The sequence below is a fragment of the Aspergillus multicolor genome, assembly GCF_047715735.1.
Source record: "Aspergillus multicolor strain CBS 133.54 unplaced genomic scaffold BDW74scaffold_26, whole genome shotgun sequence".
Lineage (NCBI taxonomy): Eukaryota > Fungi > Ascomycota > Eurotiomycetes > Eurotiales > Aspergillaceae > Aspergillus > Aspergillus multicolor.
The window spans coordinates 177,244-196,287 of NW_027395977.1; the positions used below are offsets into that span (position 1 = coordinate 177,244).

Sequence of the window (19,044 nt, forward strand, 5' to 3'; positions counted from 1 at the left end):
TTTTAGAGCTATAATAAGTAACTTATATATAATTATTAATTATGAAAGGCTAAGGTTAATTTTAATCAATATTAAACAAATTAAAAATATATTAATAATTAATTAATTAAATAAATAAAAATTGTTAACTTATAATTATAAAATGAAATCAAAAGTAAGGTTTAGTGATTAAATAATATATTAGTTATAGTAAAATATAGAATTACTAATGCTTAGTTACTATAAGCCAGCCTCTAATAATAGGGCTAGGGCTTTATAAATAGGATGCTTCCTGCAGATCTCACGGCCGATGTATTAAATCCACCGGTGGAAGCAAAACATCACCACTTAGAAAAGGGTAGGGGGAAGGACAGCGGCCGTAGGCTGCAGCACGGGGCACAGAAGAAAACTGGAATCAAACTTTGCCCAAAAATGCAAAGCAAAAGGCGTTTTTGGACTAAAACAGTAACTGGGATGCAAACCAGACAGCAGCAGGGCTAATTTAACCCGTCTCTACACCCCGACACAAGTGGCCCTTGGATTATCAGGCAACGACGCCTCCATTGTTACCGGTCTCCTCCCAGAACAAACACATGTTTTCCCACGTGGTGGAGCTCAAAACACGCTGTTTGTCCTGGATACTGCCGCCTGACTCATCCACATCTGCGAACATCCGGGCGAGCTTATGCCTCGCAAAGCAGCACATCATCGCTAGATCACGCACACCCAGATCCTGCCCGTCTTCACGGATAGCCCACACGTTCCCAACATCCCAACTCCACTGAAAACGGGCCAAGCCCCACGAGGTATCAGAAGGCTCTGTTCCAACCATCAGTCTCGCCGCATTTTCATTGCTGCTCGCGCTGCACGGTTCCTCCCATCCGGGCGGATTATCGCGGAACTCGGCATCGGGGTCTCTCCAGAAAAGAAGCGGCATGCCGAGAAGAGCGGAAATCGGCGAGATGGAGTCCCCCTGTATAGTACGAAGTGTAAGCCTCGTCGAATATTTCACGTCTTCTGCGACAAACGGCGCTGAGCCATGCAGCTTTATCACCCCATCGCAGCAGATCTTTACACCCCTGACGGATGTGCGGACCGGGTACTGCAGACCCGGAATCGATTCTCGGACGTTGGTGTTGTGGTACGTTACTAGGTAGTCCATTAGATGTCGGAAGTCGGATAGAGCTATATCGGAGTAGCCCTCTGAATGAGTTGCTCTCATTGCAATCATTGGGCCTCGGTACGCGTGGGGGGCGGTAGCGGCGGAGGATGCTCTCACGGATGCGAGTATGCTTTGATTAGCGACAGAGCCGTCGATTAGGTATTCCTCGCGGTGTAGAAGGGCCACGCAGTACCCCTCGTTCTGCAGGGCGGCTGCAGCGAACCCAGACCCTAGATTTCGGCCTCGAACCTCGTTGTATTCGACCTTCACTCTTCCTGTGCATGGTGCATCAGGACCGAGGTATGGATGTTTCAAAACCTCTGTCCACCAGACTCTTGAGTCTTCGGAGTACTGGCGTTTCGTAGGGATCCAGATCAGACAGGGCTCTTTTTCGTCCACTGGGAAGAGAATGGCTCGCTTGTGGTTTGGGGATGGTCGATTGGAATGGACAGAGAACTGCTTGCAGAGCAGCTTGTGGGAAGGATAATCGCTTGTTTGGCAATCTTTTGAGCAGTACTGTATGCTGCGACAGCGTTCACATTGCCGGGCTGGCGTTTTGTTGCATATTACGCAGGAGTCCTCTGGTAGAAAGTCTTGTTGTGGGCAGGTCCTGGTTTGTGAAGCTAGAGCCCTGTCCTCACTGTGCCAGATTGTGGTCAGCTATTTATTGTTGATAAGCCAAAACAGCGTGGTCTCACGTCAATAGCAGCTTTGTTCTGTCTGCGGCCTGTCTGGCTTTAGCAGTCTCTAGATCCTTCCGCCTCTGGTGCCACTCTTTCAGCGTAAGACTCGAGCAGTCAGACACAATCTCCGATTGCATGACATTTGGCAAAAATGCCGTTGCCCTCTGTTGTAACCCCTCTTCGAGAAATTCTCGAATGCGGTTTAAGAGATCTTTTGCTAAACGCGTAGTAGCGAAACGTATATCAGCAGAATCTGAACACGGAACTCCCCAGGCAGGATAGCAGAGACCAAGTCTACCCCGTGTTTTAATCGGACTGTCCAAAGAAGCCAGAAATGTCTCACAGAGAAGGCAGGACTTCTTGCTGACTCCGAAGTAGTCTAACATAGGCCGCAACTCAGGGTGTTCTTTGTAATAGACGACTAGCTGCATGTCAGCATGCAGCGATAAAGACTTCGCGCAGGCCTGTTTGAATATACTACCATACGGGTAAAGTAACTCCATGAGCGGTTTCGTTGCGATGCCAAGCCCTAGTTTCTCCCACGCTGTGGCAATATCCACAACATATCTCCTATCCAAGGCTGTCTTGGGTGCACAAGGCACTAAGGAAATATGAGCATGTCGCAGATCGGACTCCCACGTAGCAATGTCCCGCAATAGTCGACAGTCTAGCAAAGGCCTGGCAAGGAACCTTAGACCAACCCAAAGCCGCAAGCCAACCGTAGAGCCAAGGGCATCTAGCAGTAACTGCCGGACCTCCGTCGCCCCAGGTGCATTGATGCAGACGTAGGCCTGCTGCACCAATTTGGTTCTAAGATCGGCGGTCACTCTTTTGCTATCGGCCTGCAGCAGGAGCTCAGCAATCGTGTTCCATGTTTGAACTGCCAGCCCATCTCCAGCCAACGTTTGTAGCTGCCAATTTGTCCCATCACGAGTCCTTCCATAGATCTTTTGGCAATTGGCAATCCAGTAGTCAATTCGACTAGCCGTATAATCGATTGAAGCAGCTTCAAAATCGGCCAAAGGTCTCTCTACTATACTCGGCTCTGGTCAGTAATCATGTCCCGTTAGTCACAGCTTGTCAACTTGTCTCACGGCCCACCTGGGTAGGCGCATACCATTGCCGCTTGCAGTGCTACTAGAGGCTAGGTAACTCTCCATCATTCGACAGTACTCCAGCGTCTTTGGATCAACATCATAATCACCACAGCCAGAACCAAATCCATCATTTCGCGCAACGTCCAGAGTAACCCCAACTTCCTCCTCACGCAGCGAACCGGCGGTAACCGCGTCCCATCCCTTGCCCGGAGACAATAGCTGGCAGATACAGTCTAGGAACTTCTGGCGAACGGAGTCCCTTGACCCTGATAGAGCTGCGGCATATTCGGACCCGGTCTCCATCTCGGCGTCGATGGCCGCTTCGATCTTGTCCTCAGCCTCATTGTCTCTTTCGCTGCCAACGGCGCCTCCCCTACTCTCGCCTCGAGCATGGCTGCGTGTCTTTGTGAGATAGGCGAGGATATGCGCCGCCCATACGACGCGCGCAATGCGCTCTTCCTGAAGGCGACTTGGCTCTGATGGCATCATTAAATAGAATAGGTAGGTTCTCATTCCCGTGCAGAGTAATGATAATTGTGGAAAAGTGCAATGTGGTGCAGGTGCAGCTCTGAGGTCGGACAGCTGGCGCGGGGTAGGAAGGCTGTGGCTCTGATTCGCCGGTTTAATACCTACCCTAGACGTGCTAATAACACGAAGAGCACCTGGAGAGTCTCGCCGGCATGAATAATGTGTAGATGCAAGCGTGCTTGATTTAACTCTTGTCGGTGTTTGAACTGTGGGTATCACCCTAGAGGTGTAGTTCGGCTGTTCGGTGCCCATTATATTGATTTCAGCTTATCTCTTTCTTATATACTCTATCCTAATATATACCATACTTCATACCAGTCCTAAGCCAACCAGCATATTTCTTTCGTGGCACTATTCACCATAGATGCTCTCCCAGTAGCCACATTATGAAACGAACGGATCCCCTCGTCTCAACCTCGAGGCTCGATCTACCATCAGAGTAGAACCAGCTCGTTGAGCAATATCATACCGCGATCACCCCCATCAGCCCTACAGCAATTCATCAATGGATCCACGGCCCCTCTTCAGACAGGGTGGGACGCCTTAAACTCAACTATGGTAGGGTATGACGTTCCTCGTACTCAGTCAGCTAGCCACAAGCTTCAGCTGAATTGGCTTTACTCAAATAGGCTTGGCCCGTCAGATCGCTTTGAACTATGTCGGTGGAAGGGTATACTTCGAGTAAGCTGACTCCGGGGTAGCAGCGGTTCCACCAACAGTTGATCGTCGACCAGCACAGGTTATCGGAGCTGATTATATCGGTCTGCACCTTATGTTCTTCATTGGTGTGCAATACGAGCTGAACGGAGCTGAACCATGTCACAGAAACTTTGTCTCCCCTCCTCGTGCTAAATGGGCGTTCTGTCTTGCGCCCGCTACCGCTAGAATAAATATAATCGCCTGCATTCCCCTCGTTCACCAGAACAATTAGTCTTCCGAAGAACAGATATATTTCAATCGCCAATTAATTCATTGATTTAGACTAACTAGGACGTCCTTTCAAGAGACATCATGGCCATAACTCCACTTTCCACCATTGACCCCTCCAACCTCAAAGGCCTCTCCGTCCTGATAACAGGCGGCGCATCAGGCCTCGGCCTCAGCGCAGCGCGATACCTCGCAGAATCCGGCGCAATCCTCACAATCGCCGATATACAAGACGAAGCAGGGACAAAAATCGCATCTGACCTCTGCGCCCAAGGATACAAACTCCAGTACGTCCACTGCGACATCACAGACTACGAGTCCCAGGTGGCAGCCTTCAAAGCTGCGCTCGCCTTCTCACCCCGCAAGACCCTCGACGCCGTCGCTGCCTTCGCAGGCGTCGATAAAACAGGGCATCTCGTCGATCATGTTACGGCCACTGCTACGGAGATTACCATTGATAGCCCTCCACCCGCAATCCCCGATCTTAATCCAATCGAGGTGAACCTCAAGGGCACATTCTACACAGCTACACTAGCTCTGCACTACCTCCGGCTCCCGCGGCCATCTGACTCTTCTAGCCCATCGCTGACAATCGTCTCCTCGCTAGCGGGGTATATAGACGACACACATAGCACATCATACACAGCTTCAAAATTCGGGAGCCGCGGTCTCTTCCGCGCGATTCGGGCGCAGGCGAGTTCGCAGCTCGGTATCCGCGTCAACGCGATCTGTCCGTGGGCGATGAGGACGCCGATGATTGAGGGAGCGCTGCAGCGCATGGCGGATTATGGTATTCTTCCTGGGAAGGGGATTACGATGGTGCCGCATGGGGTTCTTACTGATGCACTGGGGAGGATTGTTGTTGATAAGGAGATTCATGGTATGTTTTGACAACGTGGTCTTTGCTTGGGATGGATGTTTGAAAGATGGGTGAGAGGTGCTGATAATAGTGCAGGTCGCGCATTCGCCATCGTCCCCGAAGGCGCGGTGGACCTCGGGGATGATATTGAAGGTGCTTATGGTGGGCCGGCGCTCGTGGAGATGATGGCGCTGCGTAAGGCTGCCGGCGACTTTTTGCATAGCTAGGTAGCTAGCTAGATTAGGCACAGATACCGCTGGTGACTGGAGGCGAGAGGCAGGACTGTTCTCTAGCGATTCGTTCGTGACCTCTAAGCTTCCGCTACTCGTGTTGCGTACCTGGTGATGGTTTGATTTTTCGTCCGGGCCTTGGCTCATTCTTTCCTAGCCATCATGCGTTCAATGACAATTCGATTCTTCTTTCCAATCTCTCGGACGCTTTCCTAATCCATCGAACTCCGACCGTTAAAGTCTTCCCTAGGTGCATGAGATGAAACATGCCAGCGTAGATGAGACCAACCCACGAGGCGCGATGCATGAGCCCACCCGGAGAGCGTCCCTCATATTATGTGGCGTTGTGGCCCTGAGAACTATCGATCACTTCCCACGGAACCAGTTCTAGAAGGGCATAGTAGTTGCATGGAGTCGGAGTCAGACAGGCCCACCGGCGCAGAGAGATGGAGCAAACAGCCGAACCCGAACAGCGCCGCTGAACCCGTGGATGTCCGATATGACGTTCAGGTGGGAGTGACAGCACATGAGAATCAGATATCATGGTTCTCGCTTTATTCAGCATCCATGTCTTGTCGAGTAGATAGATGTGCGCACCGTCTCGTATGGTTGTCATGATGGCCATCGGAAAGATGTGGAGAATGCCAATGCGACCGGTGCAGCGCCGGCTATCAAGACACGTAGGTATCTACGCACAGGTTCGTCCAAAGCCGCGAATTCAAGATAGCAAAATTCGAAGATGAGGGCATGATCGTAGATGCGAGATTACGAGTCAAGTAGAACGCCCACGCCTGCGCCCGGTGTGAACTGCCCAGCCAGATCAGATATCCGCTTTGCTTTGCCTCAAGCCCTGGGCCTGATCCTGTGCTCGTATCGAGGAAAGATAGCCGACTCCCTATATGCGACCGGGCTATCTCTTAGCATTCTTCTCCTACATGGCTATAGGACTCATAAAAATCACTATAAGTCTTGTCACTGGCAGCAGTGACAAGATGTTACGCAAGTCTTGCTTGGCTCAGGCTTCTCTTGCTCAAGCATGCTGCAGGATTCTTGTTGGGAGCTTGGCCCATGCTTGGAGGGGAGAAGGGGGGTCCACCCTTGTTCTCCACCGCAGAATTTTCATCTTATCTGATCCCAGTCGTCCGGATTGCCACGGTTAACATTTGGTTGATGAGATGCTGTAGAGATGATGCCTATGATGGTTGACTCACTCTACCTCAGATACCGTCTGAATGACCTCTAGGTATCCCCATCTTCTCACTCGCACCACCAGCACCTCTACAATTGAGAAAGACTCCTTGCTGTCTGCCAAGTGGAGCTAGAGCAAACCCCTGCCCTCAATCTAAGCGAGGTCAGCTGTCCCGACTCCCGATATCCCTCGACTGTGGATATCTGACCTTGTAATCCAACCTATGGCACGGCACCCCCCAAACCGTCCACCAACGGTGCGTCCGCGATCCCACGCACCGTGGACGCACCCATCTGATTAGATTATCTGCTAGCAACCCATGTGTCCGAGGTGGAGTGTCTGGCGGACTTGACGCTGTACACAGTTAGCTTTTTCTCGCATACACAAATCAGCATCCCCCATCCCCATGTCAGCCCACACCACCCGGATCCCATTACGCAGGCCGCTCCAGCCGACACCGGAGCGTCTCGTAAATTGTGGGCCTTTGCTCCGGTAGCTCCCAAGCAGGCTTTGGGTTTTTGATCCAATTCCCGCCCGCTATAAGGGTCGGCCACCCTGCCTCCGTTGCTGTTCTTTTCCGAAATCTTATCTGATCGACACCTTTAGACAGCTACCATGGCCATCCGCTCCAGGCTCCGCGCTGCCTTCCGCCGCCGCGCGACTGACGATGCCACCACCACCGGCAGCACAGACACCGAGCTCCCGCCGGCCACAGCCCAGCAGGAGACCTTCGGCAAGACGGATCCCTCGCCTGAGTCGGGTGTTGTGAGCGGTGCCGATGGGACAGTCGCGAATCCGGATGCTGCGACGCCGCCTGAGGACCTGCAGCGCGGTGTCAACGAGGTTGAAGCCGTGACGCAGACGTGGAGTCGCAAGTCGTTGGCGGCGGTGTTTATCAAGTGCGTCTACACATTCCAAACCTCCTCTTCAACGCCTCTCCTTTTCAAAAATGATACTAATACAAGTATAGTATCTGGTGCCTCTACTTCGTCAACGCCTTCCAGTCCTCCATCATCAGCAACCTGCTTCCCTACGTGACCTCCGACTTCGAAGCGCACTCACTACTCACAACCATCTACGTCGTCGCCGACTGTTTCTCCGCCGCGGTCTTCATCCCGCTCTCCAAGATCCTCGATGTCTGGGGCCGCGCCGAGGGCTTCCTCTTCATGACGGTCTGCGCGACGCTCGGCATGATCATCATGGCCGCGTGCCATAACCTGCCGACTTTCTGCGCTGGATACGTATGCCTCACCCACTCTCCCCAATCTCTGTCCCATATCCTGCCCACTAACAATACAATGGGTAGGTCTTCTACACAATCGGCTTCAGCGGCATGACTTACTGCGTCGACGTGATCACAGCCGACAGTTCCAAACTCAAGAACCGAGCCCTCGCTTATGCCTTTACGTCGTCCCCCTACATCATCACCGCGTTCGCAGGCCCTAAGGCGTCCGAGGACTTCTACGCCCTCTACGGCTGGCGCTGGGGCATGGGCGTGTTCAGCATCGTGTTCCCGATCACCGCGATGCCGTTGTACATCCTGTTCAAGCGGAACCTGCGGAAAGCGAAGAAGGAGGGTGTTTTGAACCAGGAGGACTCGGGTCGCACGTTTTTGCAGTCTGTGTGGCATTATATTATTGAGTTTGATGGTACACCTCTACCTCCCTCTACCCCCCCTTACCACCTTTTGCCAGAGGCAATGCTAACAAGTGTACTGCAGCCTTCGGAATGTTCGTCTTCTCCGCCGGCCTGGTAATCTTCTTCCTCCCCTTCGACATCGCCGACAGCGCACCAAACGGGTGGGGAACGGGATACATCATCGCCATGATCGTGGTGGGCGTCGTGATGCTTGGCATATTCACCCTGCACGAGCTATACATCGCTCCCGTCCCCATGCTGAAATTCAGCTTCCTGGCCGACCGCACCGTCATCGGCGCGTGTCTGCTCGACGCCACGTACCAGATCTCCTACTACTGCTGGGCGAACTACTTCACATCGTTCCTGCAGATCGTCAACGATTTGACGCTCGCGGAATCCGGATACGTCTCCAACACGTTCGATGTCGTTTCTGGTGTTCTCCTCTTCGGCGTGGGGTATGTTATTCGGTACACCGGGCGCTTCAAGTGGCTCCTCTACATCGCTGTTCCGCTATACATCTTCGCCCAGGGCCTCATGATCTACTTCCGACGACCCAACCAGAGCGTCGGATACCTAGTCATGTGCCAGATCTTCATCTCCATCGGCGGAAGTATCTTCATCATCATCGAGCAGCTGGCCATCCTCGCGGCCGTGGACCACCAGCACGTCGCGACAGTCCTTGCGCTCCTCAACGTCGTCGGAACCATCGGCGGCGCGATGGGCAACACCATCTCCGGCGCGATCTGGACAAACACTTTCCGACCGGGACTGTACAAGTACCTCCCCGCCTCTGAGCTCAGCAACATCGACATGATCTACGACGATCTCGACACGCAGAAGAGCTATGCGATTGGGACGCCGGCGCGCGAGGCCATCCAGAAGGCGTATGGGTATGCGCAGACGAGGATGCTCGCGGCCGGCACGGGGATCATGGCGCTGTGCTTTATCTGGACGGTTATGATTCGGAATATTAATGTGGGTAAGATTGCGCAGGTTAAGGGCAATGTCTTTTAGACTGCTCAAGGCCATGCATTGCTTGTGGTTTACCCATTGCGGTCTGCTTTGACCGGGCTTGTTGACTTTCACCGACCGTCGCCACTTACATAGACTACGGGAAAGGAGTTTATAAAAGGATATAGTTAGAGTAATGTACATGTGTCAAGTTTAAAAAGATTCACCAAGGTCTAAAGGAGTGCAGGGGTACACGCTGCACAATTTAGTAGACTGCCCACTGCTTAGCCACTACTACAGAACGCACAGGGGAAACACGGACACCATGTAGCCTACTGGTAGCATTGGCTTGGTCAGAGCTGGATTATGAAGTTCGAGTCCCCTGGTATGCAGAGACTCTCGAAATCTTTACGAGCCAGGCACATATCACATACATCTATGTATTACCCAACAATGAATAGCAAACGGATCGGGTTTCCAACCACACCCCCAAGAGCTCATGAGTAGTCTAAAATAAACCCCCATCGATCATGATCTCACGTGCCGAATCCTCTACCCGATTCGCACTCCCGACAAAACGAGTAACCATCGGAGCCGCGCTCACTTCAGTATACGCAAGCAAAGAGTCAAAAGAGGGATCCTCGCGAGCCAACTCCTGAATGATCTGGCGGGTAGTCCTCCCATCGGCATCACGCCGATCAAGGTCCGCGCCCTCCTCCACAAGCAAGACAATGACGTCGCGCAACCGGCGGCTCGCCGCATGATGCAGCGCGGAGGAGCCAACGTAGTCGGCGGCATTGACATCCGCTCGCTTGCCGACCAGGTACTCCACGCCCCAGAACCATTGCAGCTGGATAGCGAGCAGCAGCGGGGTCAACTCGTCGCTGACGCCGGGCGCGGTCTTCGCTTCGATGTCAGCGCCTTGTTCGAGGAGGAAATTGATCATCGAGGGGCTTTCTAAGCACACGGCGAAGTGCAGGGCACCCATGCCCTTATCGTCGGTGGTAGTGAGATCAGCGCATCGCGTGAGAAGGAACTCAACGCCATTGGTCCAGTCTTTAGAAACAGCGAGTAGCAGGGGGGTCGAGCCGCAGTCATCCTCGTCATCCTCGTCAGAGCGCGATTCGATATCGGCACCAGAGTCTAGCAAGACTGCTGCCATTACGGTAGATCGTCTGGAAATAGCATAATGCAACGGGGTGTATCCGTGGTAAATGGGCCTTTGGAACCCAATATCGGCGCCATTTTCCAGCAGACGGCTTACCAGGTTTATGTTCTCGTACGTGATCGCATCGAAAAGCATTGCCGTGGCCCTGTCGTTTCTGGCGTCTTCGTCAGGGCTATCCAGGAGCAGAACGTCAATGACGTGGTCGTGCTTTTGAACAGCAAGTGATAGTGCTGTGACGATTATTGGTCCGTGCAAATCCCTGTCTACATATTTGTGCGTAAGATCGGCTCCCTCTTGAAGAAGCAAGCGAACCATGTCAGCCTCGCCTGCATGGGCAGCAGACATCAGTGGTGTAAACTCAGCACGTCCTGGCCAGTTGATGTTGGCTCCATACTGGAGGAGCAGCTGAACCATCTCGGTGTGACCATTGCTCGCTGCAAGTGATAACGGTGTATTAACGCGGAGCGTTGAGCCATGGCCCTCTACCTTTGCACCTGCTTGAAGAAGTCGCCGAGCTGTTTTAATATGGTTTCCATGCACTGCCAGAAGTAGGGGGGTCCAGAAATCAGAGTCTTCTCTTTCGATGTCAGCATCATTGCAGAGAAGTAGATACACCATCTTTTCGTCCCCTTTGCCCGCCGCCTGTCCCAACAAGGTGCGGTTTCTAAGTTTGTGCGTAAATACGGTCTCATTAACATCGCCGCCCTCTTCGAGTAATAGCTGCACCGAATCATAGCGGCCATTTTGTACAGCCATGCTCAACGCTGTTTCTCCACCAAAGTCCTCAGCCTCCACAGAAGCGCCTTTTTCAAGCAAGAAACGCATGACGTGAGTGTGGCCATTGCTTGCCGCCCAATAAAGCGGCGCCCGCATGTTCGACGACAGCGGACATACCAGGCTCTGCTCAAAGATTTGACTGAAATGTCTTGGTAGAGGCGGGCTATCACCTTGCTCGGGATCTTTGGAAGAGTCGGACGCACGCTCCATGTAACATTCGCTGCCGCTTGTAGGTGACAACTCAACCAATGACCATGAATCTGTTCTGCGCTTGCGGAGTTCACCTTCCTGTTCTGAGGTTGGGGGCTGACGAGTGGCGGAAGTGTGTGATTTCTCCTCGTATGATAAGAACAAAGGTCCCATATCACCGTTGACATTTGCGCCTTGTGTGACTAGCAGCTTGACAGCCGGGAGATAACCGTTCAGGGCTACCCAGCACATCAACGCTGGAGCGTAAGGAATGTAACTAAAAATAGGAAGCCCTTCCGAAAGGATAAAGTCAGCAACAGAAGTAAAACCATTCTTCATAGCCCAGAGGAAAAGAAGGTCGCAATCTGGTCTCTCCCGATCTGAACGCCGAGACCCACGGTGCACATCCAGCAGGAACACAAGCAGAAGCTCAGGGCCAGAATTGATGAAGACTGTGTTAACCAAACTCGTATCAATGCCCTTCCGTAAGAGGCATCGGACAAAATCGATGTGCCCTCTCCCGGCAGCCTTAAGCAGTAGACCTAAAGATTCTTCTGCAGTCATATCTCGTACGCATGTGTCGCTCGGAAGAATCATGATCATTTCCCGAGCGTAATCGAGCTCAGAGCGATCGTAATGAGGCAGATTATGCTGGGGGCAATTTTCCAGCAAGATATTCATGATAGACAAGTGGCCACCCGAAGCGGCACACTCTATCGGCATAATTCCATTCTCGTCTGGGATGTTGATCGGGGTTGAGGCAACCTCCAATAATGACCGCACAATGGCCTCTTCCCCATTCAATGCAGCATACCATAGCGGCGACCGACCGAAAGGATCTTTTGCGTCCGGCCTAGCTCCATGATGCAAGAGGGATGCTGCAACCGCGTGGTTCCCTGCCCTCACAGCAAGATGAAGAGGCGTAGTTTGGCCTTCGTTCAAGTCAACACCATCTTGCTCCAGTAATAATTTGATGATTTCTCCATGACCGTGCACAACCGCCATATCCAAGGCCGAGTACCCATCTGCATCTCTCGTGTTCAAGTCTACTTTACCACTTGCGAGGATGAGTCTGACAAGGTTGGCATTGCCCTTTCGAGACGCCCATGAGAGCGCGGTTCGTCCTAGAGGGTCCTGGACATTGATGTCAATGTCGGCTATCAGAATCCGTACTGCCGCTTCGTTTCCTTTCTTAACAGCCCGGATAAGAAGATCCGAGGCCTTTTTACTCTCCATGCGAGCGGGTCTTAGGTTGTCGTATTGAGCGCCAGCGGTAATGAGTTCCACGATATCGTCATGCCCGTTGGCGTTGGCCCAGTCGGATGGCGCCTGTTGATGATCGTCGATGGACGAAACATCAACGTTGGCCTCACCCATGAGCTGTCGCACAATCTCCTTGTGGCCATGGGCGGCTGCCCAGGATACTGGCGTCCTGCCGTCCTTGTCTTTGTTGTTCACATCAACTTTGCCAGTGGCCAGGAGGAGCGAAACCACCAAGGAGTGGCCGTTCGCCGCTGCCAATGACAATGGCGTCCGTTGATAGGTATCCTTGGCGTCGGGCTCGCTACCGCACCGAAGCAAAGTCGCAGAAATATGTGCCAAACCGAAATATGCAGCAAGATGGAGTGCACTCAAGCCGCAAGGTATTCTTTGGCTATAGCCTCGGGCACCCCGGGTAGCCATACATACTTGACTGGCAGCACTCCGTTTCGCTTCGTTCGCAAGCAGAGCCAGGATCACCTCTTCACCAGCTCTGTCAGCATCCAAAGCATGATGGCCCCAGTTGTGTGCGGCGTAATCATAAAGCGGATGCAAAAGGAGCCGCGCGTCAAATTCCTCGTCCGTACAACTAACTCCAGTCTCAAAGTCATCGAAATGGAGATATGCAAGGCAATGCTCTGTTATGATGGCCTCTGCATTTGGAAACCAGATCCCCTGCGTTCGTACCAAATACTCCTGTGTGGTGTAATGGACGAGACGGACGATATTGCTTTCCTCATTAATTGCGACAAGCCCCGTGCAAGTTGAGACCATGTCGTCAATCTCTAATATATTCTCCTCATCCAAGTGGTGATCACCAATGACGACGGCAAGAGCATGTTGCATCTCCACTATGGTGAGCGGCCGCTTGGCACAGGTTATCCATAGCAGGACTTTCATTGCTATCTCCGCGGACACAGGGTCGGAACCCGAAATTCTTCTCATTGCTTCGTCATATGCCTGATCGTATGCCTTCGGTCCATTGGGGAGCGTCCGTAGAGTATCTTTTATTTGGCGCAGGGTCCTTCTCGTGCTTATGGTGTCAAAGTGTAGCTGCGCAAGGAGGAACCTAGATACACTCAATGGATAATTCTGATGGTTCGGAAAGAAAAACCTACATTCCCTCCACCACCTTTATGATCTCATCCTTGATCACCTTGGAGTGTGTTCGAAGAATGGGCTTTCCAGACTTTTCAATGCGTCTGTCGATGTACATCTGGATATCTTCGCTCCTCGCCCGAATTTCTAGCACTGTATTTCCTCTAAACTGTTCAACGATAGCAGGGATCGGTCGTGACGTGGCGAATATGTTGACGTTGGCATGAGCTTGGAGGGCGAGTATCGCACTGATGAATTCATCACGACAGCCGTCCGCTGCTTGGCATTCGTCGAGCGCGTCAATGACGATGAACGACCTTGAGTACGCACCTGCTAGGCCAAAAATCCCCTGTTGCAAGGCTTTAGTCGACGGTCGCTTGACGGCTCGCTTGCTGTCGTATAACTCCCTCACGTTCTCGGGTAGAGGGGATATGGTCCCAGACAATTGCCTCAGTAAACTGGCGAGCAAGTCGTCTAATTTCTGGGCCGCATGGCGCTTGTAGTTCATGTAGACGTACGCCAAACCAATTCCTGTATCTTCACCGAATCTCCGTTGAAGGTGGTCGATGACGGTTGAAGTGATAATCGTCTTGCCGGCACCTGGTATGCCTGGGCAAAACAGGGTCTGTCCTTCACCTTCTATCCATTGCCTAAATTCTGGCGCGTCAAAAACCCATTGGCCGGTTTCGGGTTCGCGGGTACTGATGCAGTCGTTCTGTTGTAAGTTATAATCCTCAGGGCTGAGCCATTCCAGGATCTCGCGGTCTTCATCGCTCTCCACCTTTGACCGTATGACCTGAACATTCGCTTCCGCTCGAGCCATACTTTCGGGGACTACCACCCAATTAGCATATTTTCAAGAAGATTTGAAGGGCCATTATACCTTCCGCCAGGATGTCAGTCATCCTCCTCTCAGCTTCCACCCTGTTTAGCGGGATAAGCTTGAGCAGATCCTTTGCATACGCAGCCGCCGTCATCGCAGCATACCCTTGCCATGCCTTGTTCTTATGGCTGTCAGAGTAGTCGCATATACCGCGAATGATAAGGCAAGGGAAGAGGCTTATCAAGCCGGCCGCCTCCATCTCAAAACATATGACTCCTCTCTTCGTTGCCAGATCGTCTCTCTTGATAGCGTCCTTCATGACCATATTTGAAGTCGCTACAACACCATAGTAGATGCCAGGGTTATCGAGTCTATCATTGCGGTCCCGTCGTTGTACCAGCTTGGCTGAATCCGTACAGCAACTCGAGTCGTCCTCACAGGAGGAGCGATGCGTTATACCCGACTGAAACAGCCGATCGCTGTCCAGAGCTGGACGTTGAAACACAGGTTTCATATGCGGATACCGCTCAAGAACTTCATCGATATCCGAATCTATCGTATGCCCCTCCAGCGTATACCTCGCCTGCAGCCCGTTCATCGCGGTCCTCAACACCATCGGGGGTCGATCGAGCGGCCCCCACAATTCAGGCGCCTCCTCCTGAATCATCTTGCGAGGCTCAAAATGAAAGACGCTGGAGCTTACGGCGACGTCTCCCAGACGAATGTCATTGTCGGGGCTCGGTGCGCCGCCACCAACGCCGACCATGAGTCCTATCCGCACATTTGGAAAACTGTGCAGCAAATCTGTCGTGACGGTGGCCGCGTTGACAAGACCATATCCCTTGTCCGGTAGAACAGCAATAACAACATTGTGCTGCCCGATTTTGCCCAAAGTGTAGTTGTTGTTGTCGTTGGCTGACACGTATTCCGGAATAGCGTATGTTTCTTCGAGGAAAGATTTGGCCGCTACATACTCAACGGTGATGGCGCAGATCCAACCAACGGTATACTCGTGCGCATCAAGCATCCTGGGCAGAATCTTGAAAACATGGATGTTTCCATGATGACAAGTTGGGCGAGAATCTCGGAACTTGACGCGGTCGGAACTCCAGCCTCAGCCTCATCTTAGAATCAGCCTCGTGAGGGGGCTCCATCGCCTCCGGAAACGATAATTCTGCCTCACGGGGCTAATGCTTGTCCATAGGTAGGCCAAGGACAGTGCGCACCAACCAATAGGTTATCGCGCCCAGCGGATCGGTCGCGCAGTCGTGGAGGGAACCACAGGCAGCCACGTTGCGCGGGGCGGCCGCGTAAGAGTTCATGGTCACGGAGCTAGATGGACATAGTAGGTCTTTCAACACAGTTGGCAGCAATACTGCACCCGTTCCCTTGATCTCTGGAATCAATGTTTGATTGTGGTGATCGGTTCCAGGTGCGTGATGCGGAAAGGAGGGAATCGGCTCTCCTGCACGTGACGCTGACTGCCGAGATAGGAAGGCACCGAGGCGCGTCACGTGCGCAAGCCCGATCTCGCACTCCTTCGAATTGTCTATGGTTCAATGCATAGCTTTCTTTCCTTGACTCTAAAGATATATCGCCTGTTCTACCGTCACCTAGCATCAAATGGCCACAGTTTATCCGCTTTTGGTACTGTCATCCCCTCCCCCCGAGACTCAGCTTCCCTCGCCGTCTGTATCCACTGATTATACGCTGCACGATGAGCATCCTTCGTAGCGTCCCATTTCTCAGTCGGAACCCATCCATCGGAGTTCGTATGGAGGCTATGCTTCAGCCATAACTTAAGCCGCTGGAAAGTCTCGAAGTCTTCATACGCCCGAGCGTGCTCTTTCAGCTCTTCTTCGGTCGGAGAAAACGGGCAATCTCCCTGGAGCCCTAGCTCTGTCCAGCGCGCTGAGAGCTCAGCTAGCTCTTGGCGGAGTGCTGCTGCACTGTCCCTCCACGTTGTGTGAGAGTAATGGAAGAGCCGAAACAAAGTCGGGTCGAGGAGTCTTGCGGGTCGTAACTTGGGTACAAGGCCCTTCATGCACACATCGTATGTCTGATAGCAAATCGATGCATCTTTCCGCTCTCGCCCCTTGTCACCGGGGGACTTTGGCTCGGGGTGGACGCTCACGAGCGTGTCTTCCTCTGGTTCCTCGGGAAGGGCCGCGAAATCGGGGGTTTCGTTGGCGTAAATGAAAGCAGGCTCGATGGCTGTTGTTTGCCAGTCAATCAGGCCAGTAATGCGAGTTGGATCCTCGGCCGACACAAAGATATTCCTCATGTGGAAATCGGGGTGAAGTAGAGTTGGAGTAGCAGCGTCCTGAATGCGTGGATCTTCAACTAACCTCTGCATCACTTCTTGGCTGATTTTCAATAAACGAACGTGTTCCTGAACGGGCCCTTGATGAGGGAGAAGCTCGAGAGTGACGGATTCTTTCGGTAAACGCGAGGAGCCGGTCTCTATCAAGCCCGCGCAATAGCTTTTCAAGTCTTTCCCTAGATTTACCATTCTATGTTAGTACTGCTGTGGTAAATAGTGTTGAACAACTAGAACTCACAGGGACCGCAGTTGGGACTTGGACCACAGTAAAGTTCAGGTTCCCCGGGATTCCGGTTCCAGAAGACCGGACTGCAGTTAGGCCCTATACAGAAGCCCTGCTCGAAGGGAACTTTCAGGGCTGAGTCTATTGGCGCATCTGAAAAATATAGACTGCCATAAGCCGGGAAGTCTAGAGTTGCCATCTGCTTCAATGCCAGCGATAGTGCCTTTGTGCAGAGCATATGTTGTTCCGAGTTCATTTTTGGCCATATTTGGTGTAAATTGGTACCTGTTACATGCTCCTGAATGATGTACTCCGCGCCGACTGGGTTTGAGGGATCATCGTTCCAGTCTAGGACGTCAGGTATTGGAAGTGACGACTTGGTTTTTACTGTTCAACAGCAATCAGTGATGGTTGAAGCCGGATGTTTTAAGGGCAGAGCTACAAAATGTCATCGTTGCAACTTCAGAGTTGGTTGTTAACTTTGGCGCGCCAGCAACACTGGTTGGTAGCCTTGCCACAACACAAGAGCCATTGTCCATTGTCAGGATAAAGACTCTGTTGAAGCCACCCTCTCGCTTTTCATACTCAACAACTTTGTTTGCTCCCGGAGATACACCAATAGCTCTATCACAGAGCGCCGTGAAGTCAAACTGAATATGTCGAGAGGTTCGTTGGACATCGTCGCGATTGAGCCACCTTCCATCTGTATAGGAGTACAGATCAAGGGCTTCGGAAAGGGTCAGCAAAGATAATGCTTAACTGGGTGAACGATAGTACTTACGTGGAGAGCGCTCTTTCGAATGTGGTAAGCCGTCTGACAAGGGGTGTGGTGATACTGTGCCAGGTTTTTGTCCCATGTCGGATAAATTGCGCTGAGAGGGACAAGCCAGTCGGAGAATGAGGGTTGTTGGCAGAGACGGTCTCAGTTGCCGCCAGAGTTGTAGCATAATGCAGATTGTCTGCGGAATAAATGAAGGTCGAAGTTGAACTAGAGCTCCAAAAAGGTCCCTGTGACCCCTGTTGAGGCGGTGAGTGCTTTCTGCCACCATCTCATGCACCAATCAAAACAACCCTCTCGCCACCTATAGTCCGGCCTGGATAGTCGTTGGATTGGACAGGCTCTCACGCAATGTGATGTGATTCATCCAGGCGGCTCGCAAAAGAGAAGTGATATAGCAAAGACTTTTAATTGGAGCCTCTGGCGCTAATTGAAACGCGTCAACATCCAGGCTGTGCTGAGTTGCAGTTGATAGTCAATCACGTCACCAATCTAGAGCATACCATAACCTATAAATCCAGCCCAGTTGTCCTGGGCTTTTATAGTTTAGTTGTCAAGATACATCTGTCAAAAATTGCACATAATCCATCCTCACGGTACCACTTTTATATATAGTGTTATATAACATACATCTCGAGTCCATTCACCCCGAAGCCTGAGGTAAGGTCCGTTTCTCGAGAATTCGCTGACCATGCCCTAACAAACTCAGGACCATTCCCATCCCGTTACCAATGTCAAAGCAAATCATAGAGTTCTTCTCGTTGATCAGGAAGAATTACGACCTTGCAAGGAAATTGAGTTCGACCTTCACCACCGGCAGCCGCATCCTTCCGTCTCAGACAAACAAAAACGACGCGTATTATCAGCTGCGAATTGACGCGGGTGAATTGATCGACAAACGATACCAAAACATGGTTTTGCAAGTCAATTCGCAAGCTAAAAATACGGGCTTGCGGGAATGGGTCAAGAAACAGCCGCAGGGCACGCATGCAAAACTAGCGACCGCTCGCTTCGACACCCAGGCTGAGGACCAGGATGCTGAGACGGAAAGGGTCCTGAATGAGCTGCAGGAGCAGGCTAAGAAGAACCTGTAAATAAAGGCTATGTATACTATACTTCAGTAATCAACATGCGGAGGGCGGATATGGTATTGATGCGACGT

General features: G+C 52.0%; 5 protein-coding genes across 5 annotated transcripts; 3 read left to right on the plus strand and 2 right to left on the minus strand.

Moving 5' to 3' along the window:
• Positions 1 to 442: 442 nt before the first annotated feature.
• BDW74DRAFT_187033 (nucleic acid/nucleotide deaminase domain-containing protein) lies at positions 443 to 3,407 on the minus strand (the record flags this gene model as incomplete). The annotated part of the gene is made up of 4 exons (XM_073731385.1): positions 443 to 1,644; positions 1,681 to 1,781; positions 1,840 to 2,869; positions 2,942 to 3,407. 4 exons carry the CDS (start codon positions 3,405 to 3,407, stop codon positions 524 to 526), a joined length of 2,718 nt encoding a protein of 905 aa, XP_073580765.1. The 3' UTR covers positions 443 to 523.
• Positions 3,408 to 4,400: 993 nt separating this feature from the next.
• On the plus strand, positions 4,401 to 5,660 carry BDW74DRAFT_158950 (uncharacterized protein). The gene is made up of 2 exons (XM_073725396.1): positions 4,401 to 5,256; positions 5,332 to 5,660. Exons 1-2 carry the CDS (start codon positions 4,461 to 4,463, stop codon positions 5,460 to 5,462), a joined length of 927 nt encoding a protein of 308 aa, XP_073580766.1. The 5' UTR covers positions 4,401 to 4,460; the 3' UTR covers positions 5,463 to 5,660.
• A 1,249-nt stretch (positions 5,661 to 6,909) lies between these two features.
• On the plus strand, positions 6,910 to 9,445 carry BDW74DRAFT_158952 (uncharacterized protein). The gene is made up of 5 exons (XM_073725397.1): positions 6,910 to 7,199; positions 7,261 to 7,553; positions 7,625 to 7,895; positions 7,961 to 8,303; positions 8,375 to 9,445. The coding sequence occupies exons 2-5, from the start codon at positions 7,270 to 7,272 to the stop codon at positions 9,304 to 9,306; spliced, it is 1,830 nt and encodes a 609-aa protein (XP_073580767.1). The 5' UTR covers positions 6,910 to 7,199; positions 7,261 to 7,269; the 3' UTR covers positions 9,307 to 9,445.
• Positions 9,446 to 15,913: 6,468 nt separating this feature from the next.
• On the minus strand, positions 15,914 to 18,051 carry BDW74DRAFT_187035 (aminoglycoside phosphotransferase family protein; the record flags this gene model as incomplete). The annotated part of the gene is made up of 4 exons (XM_073731386.1): positions 15,914 to 17,057; positions 17,120 to 17,491; positions 17,547 to 17,831; positions 17,886 to 18,051. The coding sequence occupies 4 exons, from the start codon at positions 18,049 to 18,051 to the stop codon at positions 16,168 to 16,170; spliced, it is 1,713 nt and encodes a 570-aa protein (XP_073580768.1). The 3' UTR covers positions 15,914 to 16,167.
• Positions 18,052 to 18,471: 420 nt separating this feature from the next.
• On the plus strand, positions 18,472 to 19,024 carry BDW74DRAFT_158958 (uncharacterized protein). The gene has a single exon (XM_073725398.1). It carries the CDS (start codon positions 18,614 to 18,616, stop codon positions 18,974 to 18,976), a length of 363 nt encoding a protein of 120 aa, XP_073580769.1. The 5' UTR covers positions 18,472 to 18,613; the 3' UTR covers positions 18,977 to 19,024.
• Positions 19,025 to 19,044: the final 20 nt, after the last annotated feature.